The sequence below is a fragment of the Cetorhinus maximus genome, chromosome 27 (assembly GCF_964194155.1).
Source record: "Cetorhinus maximus chromosome 27, sCetMax3.hap1.1, whole genome shotgun sequence".
Lineage (NCBI taxonomy): Eukaryota > Metazoa > Chordata > Chondrichthyes > Lamniformes > Cetorhinidae > Cetorhinus > Cetorhinus maximus.
In genome coordinates, this window is record NC_135905.1 from 31,411,135 (window position 1) to 31,424,148 (window position 13,014).

The following is a 13,014-nucleotide window of genomic DNA, read 5'->3' on the forward strand; positions in this document are numbered from 1 at the left end:
TCTAGTGACAGATTTTCCTCCTCTGTCACCGTGGCCTCGGTAGCATCTGCTTCCTTGGTAAAGGCAGATGCAAAGTATTTATTTAACACCTCAGCCATGCTCCCTGTGTGTAAATCCCCATTTTGGTCCCGATTCAACCTGACTCCTCCTTCTATCACCATCTTACTATTTGTGTGCTGATAGGAGACTTGGGGATTCCCCTTTATGTTGGCTGCCAGTCTTTTCTCATAACCCCTCTTTGCATCTCTCATTTACTTTTTCACCTGCCCTCTGAACTTTCTGTATTCCATTTGGTTCTCAATCGTATTTTCTACCTGACACCTGTCATAAGCACGCTTTTTCTTTATCTTAATTTCACTCTCCTTTTTCATCCAGCGAGCTCTGGATTTGTTTGCCCTGGCAAGTCCCTATCTATTGACTGACGCTAGGAAGGATCCCACAGAAGGATGTGAGAACACTGATTTAAGGCAAATGGCAAAATAACCAAAGGCAAAGTGAGGAAAATTTATTTACACGCAGCAAGCGTGCACTGGAACGCACTGACCGAGAGTGATTGGGAGGCAGGTTCAATCGTGGCTTTCAAAAGGATATCGGATATTTATCAGAAGAGAAAACTCGCTGAGTTGCTCTTACAGAGCTGACACTGACACAAAGTAAAGAATGGTCTCCTTCTGTGCTGTAACCATTCCATAGTTCTGTGAAAGGAAGAAACGTTTTATAAAGTGTTGGAGAAGAGAGAGAAAGGTGTCTTACTGGATACTTTTACAAGTAAAACTTCTTGCAACACCATCAGGCATTATTGGAATAGATCACATTGATCCTGCTCATGGTGTTACACTGTATAAGAACATAAGAAATAGGAGCAGGAGGAGGCCATTCGGCCCCTCAAGCCTGCCCCACCATTCAATAAGATCATGGCTGATCTGCCCCAGGCCTCAACTCCTCTTTTGTGCCAGCTCCTCATAGCCCTCAACTCCCCGATATTTCAAAAATCTATCTCCCCCTCTTTAAATACTTTCAGCGATCTAGCCTCCACAACTCTCCGGGGTAGAGAATTCCAGACATTCACTACCCTCTGAGAGAAGAAATTCATTCGCGTCTCAGTTTTAAATGAGTGTCCCCTTATTCTGTAACTATGCCCCTAGTTTGAGATTCCCCTCTAATGGAGACACCTTCTCAAAATCTATCCTGTCAAGCCCCCTCAGAATCTTGTACGTTTCAATAAGATCACCCCTCATTCTTCTAAACTCTAATGAATAAAAGGCCTATCCTGTTTAGCTGTTCTTGATAAGTCAACCCCTTCATCCCAGGACTTTTCCTACCGTCATACCTCTGTAGTGCCTTGTCAAACACTGACTAATACTTTGGAGCAGGTTTTCACCAATGTTAATAAGCACCTAATAGCCACAACACACGGGTGGTTGAAAGCATTAAAAGTTGCTCCAGAAACAGTGCTTGAATTACCAAGGATGGACATGCCCTGCTTTTGATTGTTTTACAGCCCAGTTCTAACTGAACAATTTGCTGACTTTAAACACATCAACTACAAACAGGAAGAAGAAACCAAAAAAAAACTAGAGATGGACTTTGCATCGATCCTTCCACTGCACCATCAGCTTAGAAAAAAGACAGCGGGGTGATCTTGTGGAGGCCTTTAAAACTATAAAGGGGCTCAATGGGGTAGAGACAGAGAAGATATTTCCATTTGTCTGGGAGACCAAAACTAAGCCACAAAACTAATACCACGCCAATAATTCCACTGGGGAATTCTGCAGAAATAACTTTACCCAAAGAGTGATTAGAATGTGGAACTTGCTACCAAATGGAGTTGTTGAGACAATTAGCATAGATATAATTAAGGGGAAGCTAGGTGAATACATGAGTGAGAAAGGAATATAAGGATATGTTGATGGGATTAGATTAAGGTAGGGGGAGGTTTGGGCGGAGCATATAGCAATTGGGCTGAATGGCCTGATTCTGTGTTGTTAATTCTATGTAAAACATGCCTGCTGCTGTACTGGTCAGCAGCTATGTGGATCTACATGCCAACTTCTCACTCACCTTGATTGCCTCCTTCAGCTCAATTGCATCAAAATGTATGGAGGGCTTCAGCAGTGCCAGAACCGCTTTCTCAAAATTACCTGACAACTCAGACTTCAGCTCCTTTATCAAATCCTGCAGTAGAAAAGGACAAATATCAAATACACAGCAAGAGTGCAGTGACTGAACATGCAGGAAGCCAGCTGCTTCCCCTTGACCAGACAAGACTGTTCATGCTGGTCCCATGTCATCACACGTGTAAGGAATTGCTCCTGGCAGGACCCCCCCACCCCTGACATCGAGAGGGTGCTCAGTATTCCCAACATTTTGTCAATCCCTCAATGAGACCACCTTGAAAACATGGAAGAGATTAAAACTGAGCTGGGGGACCCCAGAAGGAGGCTAAATCTGAGGATTAAACCAGGTTAGTAGCTGGGGCCTACATGGAGACACAAACCTACAACTAGACACTTTACCTCCATCCCTTGCTTATCCACACTGCCCCTCCAACTATAATGTTGAAATTAACTTATCTTTCAGAGCCATCATAATCTACACAATGACATTTACTTTATTAGAAAATGTTATATGTTTTGTCATTGCATTTGAAGCTTGGGATACAGAATATATTATAAATTTAATTTTTCATTTTTTAAAATGTATTTTTTCATGGGATGTGGGTGTCACATTTGTTGCCCATCCCTAATTGCCCTTGAACCAAGGGGCTTGCCACACCATTTCAGGGGGCAGTTAAGATTCAATCACATTGCTGTGGATCTGGAGTCACATTAGACCAGACCAGGTAAAGACAGCAGATTTCCTTCCCTGAAGGACATTAGTGAACCCGATGAGATTTTGTGACAATTAACATTGGTTTCATGGTCATAATTACTGAGACAAGCTTTTCAATTCCACCAGCTGCCGCAATAGGATTTGAACCTTTGTTCCCAGAACATTAACCTGGGCCTCTGGATTACTAGTCCAGTAACATTACCATGATGCCACAGTCTCCTCTCATATATAATTACCTTTCATAACCTCAGGATGCTCCAAAGCACTTTACAGCCAATGAAGTACTTTTGAATGTAGTCACTGTTAAAATGTAGGAAACACAGCAGCTCATTTGTCTCACAAACAGTAACGTGGCAATGACTGGATAGTCTGCTTTAGCGATGTTGGTTGAGGGATAAATATTGGCCAAACCAGGGAGAACTCCCCTGTTCTTCTTTGAAATAGTGGCATGAGGAATAAATGTCTCCTGAAGGAGGTCCATTGCAGGACTGAAAGTAGTCTTGCCTTTAACCTCCATTATGGGACGAAGAGTGGGTTTTCTGGATGCAGTTCCCCTCAAAAGTGAGAAAAAAATAAAAAGAAACATCTTGGGCTTCACTCAGCCACTAATGGTCAAAGATACTTGCCTTTCCATAGGCCGTTTTAAAGGACAGGACAATCTGTTGCCTCTGCTTATTCGAACGATGAGTAACTACATCAATGATAGCTTGTTCATCCGTGCCTAGGAACAGAAGGGGTCAAAATCAAGAGTGGCTCCCGCAGTAACAACCCCATCGAATTGTATATTAGAATTTATTCATAATAGACAATTCCAGATGAATCAGAAATACTGTTGCCAAATGGATAATATTGAGCTGCTTAAATTATGCAACCCATGGTAAATGCAAATAGCTCTTCAATGACAACTCTATAACTTGTATTCTCAGCAATTTTCCAATACGTTCTGGGCCTCACAAAATTGACCCAGTGTGGTACAATAAAAGGTCATCATATAAACACAATTCTCAATGATTTTTGGTTAAAGAGATGCATTCAAGGAGAAACAAGATAAACACAAGGGAGAAAGGGATCGAAGGATATATTGATTGGTTTAGATACCGAGCTGATGACAGGAGGCTTGGGTGGAGTGTAAGCCTGGTCTTTTGGGTGATTGGTCTATTTCTGTGCTGCTATATCTTTGTAATGCTGAAATAAGGGGAATGTGGGACAATAGCCAACCTCAGCACTATTTCACCTCTAGGCCAAGTTCAAATTTCGCCTAATCTGATAGGATGAAGGCCTACCTCTCCCAGCTAATTATTTAGTGTTCACTGCAATTGAGTTTATACAATCGCAAGAGGGGCAAATCCTGAAACTTCCATTAATTCAGCACAAATTGATGACATTACTTAGAGGGTGCACAAATATGGCTGGTCAGGGGTTGTGGAGTGGGAGAGGGGAAACGGAAATATCACATAAAACAGTCGGTGATATTTTTGAGAGGCTGGGATTAAGGCACATTGTCAGAATGAACCAGCAGGAGGTGTGATGCTGCTTCTAACCCAGCCCTGACCTAGGAAACACTTACTCGATGCTGACACCGGTGTCTTGAAATCATGCTGCTGTACCAGAATGTGGCAGAAGTAAGTTTTAATGGACCGTTTCTTTGTTAAAATAGTATGGAGAAGAATTTCAGGCTCTCATGTTAACGACGGCTTGGTTTCAAGGGTTTGGTGTCAGAGGTGAATGTGATAGAAGTGAATGTGTTCTATTCCTCAGCACTAATTTGTTACCTCAATCACCATAGAAAACACGTAAAAATAACTAAAAGTCCAAACATTTGCGAAATAAAAACCCCCTTCATGAATTCTGAGAAAAGGTGGTGATAGGGAAGGGTACTGACATCACATCATAACTGAAAGACAAAGCTATTTTTGTGATGCGTGGTTTCACACTAAGCTAGCTGTCAGCCCTTCTTTTTGCCATCGTTAGGAGCTAGAGATAGGTTAAGTTATATTTGTATTTGTGGGTGTTAGGAATAGTTTTTACTTTTAAGTTTAATTCGTTTTTCTAGATTGGTGCTAAGAAGAGGGGAACTTGAGTTTTAATTTCATTTTAAAAGTTGCTTGCAAGTTTTGTAGGTTTGTGTACACACCTACATTCTAATAAGGTTTTGTGACTCATTTGTAGAAAAACTGGGCTGTTGCCTAGCAACAGGGTGCCCACAGGCACAGGGAGAAGCAGAACAGCAGTTTTTTTTTAGTTCAGTGGAAACCAGAAGCCAGGAGAAGCTGGGCACAGCGGAGGGAACTTCAGAGAGAGCAGATTTCCCAAAACAACGGAAAGGTCTCAAACCCAAGGAGTGAGACAGAAAGGAGGGGTCCCAAGAAAACTTTCTAGTCAACGAAAAAGAACATGAATCTGGAAAAGTGAAGTTAAGAGTGAGGAACAGAGGAAAGCTCTAAGCTTAAAGGGAGAAAGCTACAGGAAGCAGACTTAAAGCAAAATAGGCTTGCGAGAAGCCTGAAAATCAGAGGAGACAGCCAAAGGTTGGTGACTCCTTACTATGGTTATGTGAAGCAGTGGTGTTCTGTTGGCACAGCTGAGTATCTGAGAGTGAGTGCTTGGAAGGCAAAGCCTGAGTGCACGTGGCGATCCACGGAAGAGGAACATCAGAAGGAGAATTCAAAACCCTGGAGGTGGATACCTGTGGAAGGCATCCGAGAGAAAACGTCATTTGGGAGAAGATTCCAAAGCAGTTTCTTCAAGAGTGGAGATTGGAAACCCTCGTGTGAAAGAGGGTTCAGTGAGACGGGTTGGCTCATGGTGTGTCAAGCATCTGGGGGGAGTTAATGAGGGATCTATAGCATCTGTTTGGGGTGACATCTGTTTCAGAGTGTGGTGTGTTTGAACACAGGTCAGCTATTGGTTTACATGGACTGTGCATTTACTGTGAACATTAGAGTATAAGATAGCTTTTGTAACTTGTGTTATCTTTATGAATCTGTATATATCTGTAAAGGTATAGTTGCAGGTGAAGGAGTATTGTAATATAGTTCATCTTTCCTTGTTTAATAAATGTTTTATTCTTTTGTTAAAAGTTCATCAGCTGACTCCTGTGACTCTGTTCAGTAGCTACTCTCCACGTTTCTAAATAAAAAATAAAAGTTAGGATCTATCAAGCCGGGTTCCACCCTGGGATCTGATTTGTCCAGTAGTAACATCAGCTGGGATTAGAACACTAGAGTTTTGTGTGGGCAGTGGAATACCTCCACTGAAAGAAGTTTCCCGCAGCCTAGTTAAAGCCAGTCTTTAGGCCCACTTAGACAGTCAAACAGTGAAAGAAAGGACCTTGCTGAAAGTCAATGTCACAGAAGGAAGCCATTTGGCCCATTGAATTAATGCTGTGGTGGAAATAAGGAGTATATCCCTCCCCTCTTGAAAGAGCAGAGAGATTTCCTCGGTATCCTGGCCAGCACTTTTTCCTCCAAGACCACCACCAAAAAAGAAAAAAGACCCATCCCATCAGCCTTCTTGTTATATGTTTGGGATATTGCGAAACACAAAATGGCTCCCTTGTTGAGCTATTTAACAACGGTGAGTGGACTTCAAAGCAAATCATTATCGATGAGGTGACTAGAAACAAGAGAGGCATGATAATGCATGTTATAAATATAAGTTATTTCTTAAACAGGAATTATAAACATTTCTTCAACCATGGAGGGCATCACACCTAACCCAATGTCTACACATGTGCACTTCCCAGCAGGGATCATTAAAAAGCAGTGAGGAGGAACCACCATCATGCCTTGATATCTTCTCTTCCCAGCCCCGAGCTGCCAATGCGGAATAGTTTCTCAGTTTCTCCCAGAATGAGAAAACTTAATTTAAATAAAAACAAATTTAGATTCACTCACCAAATCCTTTCATAGCTTTCCTTAGAGCTTCAGCATCCCTCAGGGCATCGAATCCTGCAGCATCTCTTACAGTCGCCCGGTTCACAGGCTAAAGACCACAAGATATTTGTCAGCTAAACAATTCATAACCAGTAAGAATTATTCCTCTTTGGGTCTCAGTCATGCACCAATTGCTTTTCCAGCTAAGATGGCAGGTAGGTAAACCTGATGCCAACATTGTAGACAAGTGCGTGCATCACTTTGTCATCACCCGGTGTACCATGGGTTAAAGTTCTCAAATTCATTAAGTCTCATTAACCATTCACTCAAACATCCTTGCATTGTAATGGCTGTTAATGTACCAATTCAGATTGGGAAATTTAAGCACCCACTCATTATGCAAAGCTTTACTCATGTCAGTTCTGTACCCGAGCGTTAGAGCTGGTGTGCAATCACCATGTTGCAATCAGAACCTTCCCTGGAGTATTGCATTCACGCACCACACTTTAGGAAGGATACATTGGCATTTAAGTGAGTGCAACACAGATTTTCTAAAATAGTAAAGGACTCTAAGGATTAAATTAAGAGATTAGACAAACTAGGATTGTATTCCCTGGGAATTTAGAAGGTTAATGGGTGATTAATCAAGGTGTTCAAGATATTAAGGGGAACAAATAAGGTAGAAGGTGAGAAGCTATTTCCTCTGGCTGGGGAGTCTAGGACTAGGGGATATGGTCTAAAGATTAGAGCCAAACCTTGCAGGTGTGAAATTAGGAAACGTTTCTACATGCACAAAGAGTGGTAGAAAATTGCAACTTTCCTCCACAAATTGACAACTGAAGTTCAATCAATTGTTAATTTTAAATCTGAGATAGATAGATTTTTGTTAGCTGAAAGTATCAAGGGTTATGGGGCAAATGCACGTATACGGAGTTAAGTTGCAGATCAGCCAACGTCACATTCAATAGTGGAACAGGATGGAGGAGCTAAATGGCCTCCCCTTGTTCCCCAGTTCGGGCGCAAGGGCGGAATTAACTTTAACTAGCTTTTGTACTCAGGGATGAAAAACATTGGAGTGTGTGTGTAAAGAGTTCCAAGATGTGAGAGGGCGGAGGGCAGAGTCAAGAGGGACAATTCACGTTGTCCACATTCACTCACTGAGAAATTCTTTCCTCCCCAGTCAACTGATTTTCAAAAGTAATCAGGAACGATTTGGAACATCCAAATCACTATATTCAATAAATGTGATGATTATTTGCTGTGCAATGATTTGTAGCAATGCAAATGCCACTGTGACAGCCAACATGCAAACAGAAGCCAGGACACCACACATCGGTATAACATGCAGCCAAGTGTCTTACGTTTTCTTAAATATTGCCAATTAATAATTGTTTCGATCATAAATACTTTTAAACGTTGACACATTATGTTTTAGAAAAAATGGGGTGGGAAATTTTTGGCTTACTTTTGAACACATGTTGATGGCACTATCAGTTTATAGCTCCAATTCCGCTATCATCCCCCAACCGCCCACCACCACCCCCTCTCCCCCTCACCCCCTCTCCTCTTCTCCCCCTTTCCTCCTCCTCTCCTCCTCTGCCAATTTTATCCTCTCCTGAAAGCATTTACTCTGTCTCAAGGGATAGTTCCATATGAGCCATTCACTATATCCCCCATTAGGAACTCAACAGTCAGACAAGTGATAAAGACATTGGCATCACAGCTTATCCCAATCCTGCTCCTGTACAGCATCTTCAGATAGGGATGGGCAACAAGGGAAGCTTGTCCACCTGTCACCCTTCTATACTAATGGACAATGGGAGCTCAACTGCCTCATCTCCTGCCCATGGCCAACCTGACTGAGATCAGTTAATCTAACATAGGCCAAAGAACCTCTCTGGTCTGTGTGGTTGAACTACTCACTGACTAAACCAACATCGCCATTGGGGATATATCCAGCTTTATGTTTTTGGCCCCCATTCACTGTGGAAGTCAAGGTGCCCACAACACCCTACAAGGTGAGCAAGGTTTGAAATTATTTCAAATCCAATTGGCTAAACTCATGCTCCCCCATTAAGTGGCCGGAATTTGGATAAAATGAGGTTTGGACCCAGCGATATATTAAAAAACAAGGAATCAAATCTCATTTCGGCCATCTGAATTTGAATATAACATACATTTTTTTCTTTATTCTTTCATGGGATGTGGGCATCGCTAGCAAGGCCAGCATTTGTTGCCCATCCCCAACTGCTCTTTCAGAGGGCAGTTAGGAGTCAACCACATTGCTGTGGGTCCAGAGTCACATGTAATCCAGATCAGGTAAGGAGGCAGATTTCCTTCCCTAGAGGACATTAATGAGCCTGATGAGTTTTTACAACAATTGATGATAGCTATCACGGCCATCATTACTGAGACTTTATATTCCACATTTTCTTTTATTAATTGAATTGAAATTCCACTAATTGACATGGTGGGGTTAGAACCAGGGCCTCTGGATTACTAGTCCAGTGATAGTACCATTACACCACTGTAATATATTATGCATTTCTTTTCTAAAAGGTGAATACATCTGAATGCTTTTCACACAAATGCCTCAATGAACACGTTAAAAGATCACTTGCAGCAAAACACACTCTCTTCTAGATGAAAGGTCATCAATCTGCAAAATTAACATAATTTCTTTCTCAACAGATTCTGCCTGACCTGCTGAATACTTCCAGCATTTTCTGCTCTTAGTTCTTTTCAACGAACCAGTTGATGAAACCTATGACATTCTTTTGAAAGGATTCTATTTCAGATTTTCAGTATTTTGATTCTGGGCTAGTTGAAAAACAAACTTCTGGAGATTAATGTGTTGTAACTGAGGGTATCTATCTATAAAAATCATTGATCTAACACAGCATCGCATGCAGTTACCTGAGGGAGACAATTCCAAAAGGCTGTAAAGCTTACCTCAAATTCTGAGAAAACCTGGGTGTAAAATGCCAAACAAGATTTAAATAGAAAATTAGGATATTTTCCATCGGCTTAAGCAAGTTGCTGTTTCATGTAGAAAGCAGCCATTATCTTAAGTAATATGAGTTATCACATTCACAACAACCCTGTTCGATCGCAGGTGTGAAACAGGACAGAGATATGAACTATGAACACACAAGGATTTTTGTGTCAGCTCGGAATCGTTGCAAAGGTGGCTGCAATGATAGCTCGTGAACAAAACAAAATGTTTGATTGCTTTAGACCTTAGGGAAAAAAAAGGCAATAAATTTGACTTCTGCTGTAAAAGCAGCGAGGATAGCCAGACTACAGAGAACAGCACATTCAGAAAACAGCCACATGTTTTCTTTGGTTGAGCGAGGGAGATTTCTCCTGGGCTTCAACCTTAAGTCTGGAACAAAAACAAAAATACCTGGAAAAACTCAGCAAGTCTGACAGCATCTGCGGATAGGAACACAATTAACGTTTCGAGTCTGTATGCCTCTTCAACAGAACTAAGGAAAAATAGAAATGAGATGAAATATAAGCTGGTTGAGGGGGGCGGGACAGGTGGAGCTGGATAGAGGGCCAGTGATAGGTGGAGGCAAAGAAGAGATTACCAAAGATGTCATAGACAAAAGGACAAAGGGGTGTTGACTGTGGTGATATTAGCTGAGGAATGTGTTAATGGTGACATTAAGGGTAGAAAGCAGGACGAGCAAGGTACAGATAGCTCTAGTGGGGGTGGGGTAGGGGGAAGGGATCAAAATAGGCTAAAAAGGTAGAGATAAAACAATGAATGGAAATACATTTAAAAATAATAGAAATGGGTGGGAAAAGAAAAATATATATTAAAAATATATATATATATAAAAAAAGTATAAATTATTGGAAAAGGGGGGATCGGAAAGAGGGTGGGGATGGAGGAGAGAGTTCATGATCTGAAGTTGTTGAACTCAATATTCAGTCCGGAAGGCTGTAAAGTGCCTAATCGGAAGATGAGCTGCTGTTCCTCCAGTTTGTGTTGAGCTTCACTGGAACATTGCAGCAGGCCAAGGACGGACATGTGGGTATGAGAGCAGGGTGGAGTGTTGAAATGGCAAGCGACAGGGAGGTCTGGGTCATGCTTGCGGACAGACCGAAGGTGTTCCGCAAAGTGGTCACCCAGTCTGCGTTTGGTCTCTCCAATGTAGAGGAAACCGCATTGGGAGCAGCGAATGCAGTAGACCAAATTGAGGGAAGTGCAAGTGAAATGCTGCTTCACTTGAAAGGAGTGTTTGGGCCCTTGGACGGTGAGGAGGGGGGAAGTAAAGGGGCAGGTGTTGCACCTTCTGCGGTTGCATGGGGATGTGCTGTGGGAGGGGGTTGAGGTGTAGGGGGTGATGGAGGAATGGACCAGGGTGTCCCAAGCGAACGGTCCCTATGGAATGCAGACAGGGGGGGTGAAGGGAAGATGTGTTTGGTGGTGGCATCATGCTGGAGTTGGCGGAAATGGCGGAGGATGATCCTTTGTATGCAGAGGCTGGTGGGGTGATAAGTGAGGATAAGGGGGACCCTATCATGTTTCTGGGAGGGAGAGGAAGGTGTGAGGGTGGATGCGTGGGAGATGGGCCGGACACGGTTGAGGGCCCTGTCAACCACCGTGGGTGGAAAACCTCGGTTAAGGAAGAAGGAAGACATGTCAGAGGAACTGTTTTGGAAATTGGCATCATCATAACAGATGCAACGGAGGTGAAGGAACTGAGAGAATGGGATGGAGTCCTTACAGGAAGCGGGGTGTGAGGAGCTGTCGTCAAGGTAGCTGTGGGAGTCGGTAGGCTTGTAATGGATATTGCTGGACAGTCTATCACCAGAAATTGAGACAGAGAGGTCAAGGACGGGAAGGGAAGTGTCAGAGATGGACCATGTGAAAATGATGGAGGGGTGGAAATTGGAAGCAAAGTTGATAAATTTTTCCAGGTCCTGACGAGAGTATGAAGCAGCACCGAAGTAATCATCGATGTACCGGAGAAAGAGTTGTGGGAGGGGGCCGGAGTAGGACTGGAACAAGGAATGTTCCACATACCCCATAAAGAGACAGGCATAGCTGGGGCCTTTTATTTGGAGGAAGTGAGAGGAGTTAAAGGAGAAATTGTTCAGTGAGAGAACAAGTTCAGCCAGACGGAGGAGAGTAGTGGTGGATGGGGATTGTTCGGGCCTCTGTTCGAGGAAGAAGTGGACAGCCATCAGATCATCCCGGTGGGGGATGGAGGTGTAGAGGGATTGGACGTCCATGGTGAAGAGGAGGCGGTTGGGGCCAGGGGACTGTAAATTGTTGATATGATGTAGGGTGTCAGAGGAATCGCGGATGTAGGTGGGAAGGGACTGGACAAGGGGAGATAGAATGGCGTCAAGATAGCAAGAAATGAGTTCCATGGGACAGGAACAGGCTGACATGATCGGTCTGCCGGGACAGTCCTGTTTGTGGATTTTGGGTAGGAGGTAGAAGCGGGCTGTCCGAGGTTGGGCGACTGTCAGGCTGGAAGCTGTGGAGGGAAGATCCCCAGAGGAGATGAGGTCAGTGACAGTCCTGGAAACAATGGTTTGATGTTCAATGGTGGGGTCATGGTCCAGAGGGAGGCCCATTTCGATCCCTTCCCCCTACCCCACCCCCACCAGGGCTATCTGTCACTTGCTCGTCCTGCTTTCTACCCTTAATTTCACCATTAGCACGTTCCATAGCTAATATCGCCACCGTCAACACCCCTTTGTCCTTTTGTCTATGACATCTTTGGCAATCTCTTCTTTGCCTCCATCTATCACTGGCCCTCTATCCAGCTACACCTGTCTCAACCCCCTCAACCAGCTTATATTTCATCTCATTTCTATTTTTCCTTAGTTCTGATGAACAGTCATTCGGACTCGAAACATTAACTATGTTCCTCTCCGCAGATGCTGTCAGACCTGCTGAGTTTTTCCAGCTATTTTTGTTTTTGTTTCAGATTTCCAGCATCTGCAGTATTTTTCTTTTAACCTTAAAAAGTCTGGGTTCTGCCAGTGTTGCCTGGGGCAACTGAGGATGGATAAGGATCTTGACACGTTCATTGACACTGCCCCCAATGTGCTGCACACATCCTTGTCCCCTGCACACTATATTCAATGCCTGCCTAATTGCACTTCACCCCCCTCCCCCATCGCTGTCTTGCCCACTGTTACTTTACTTTCTAGCTCACTTTGACTACTCCAGAACACCTTTGCTGAAAGCTATTTGGCGGATCACTTTAGTTTTATGTTGTTCAGGCACAAACTCCTTTATTGGATTTAGCAAATCTTAAACTTTAGCAGATAAAGCAAG

General features: G+C 43.2%; 1 protein-coding gene across 1 annotated transcript in view; it reads right to left on the minus strand.

Moving 5' to 3' along the window:
* Positions 1-13,014, minus strand: part of LOC144668697 (annexin A4-like) — a 73,637-nt gene that overhangs the window by 30,345 nt on the left and 30,278 nt on the right. The window contains exons 5-7 of the mRNA XM_078531025.1: positions 6,729-6,816; positions 3,459-3,553; positions 2,062-2,175 (exon numbers count right to left, since the gene is read on the minus strand). Coding sequence (XP_078387151.1) covers positions 2,062-2,175; positions 3,459-3,553; positions 6,729-6,816 — 297 coding nt within the window. The remainder of the gene's footprint in view (positions 1-2,061; positions 2,176-3,458; positions 3,554-6,728; positions 6,817-13,014) is intronic.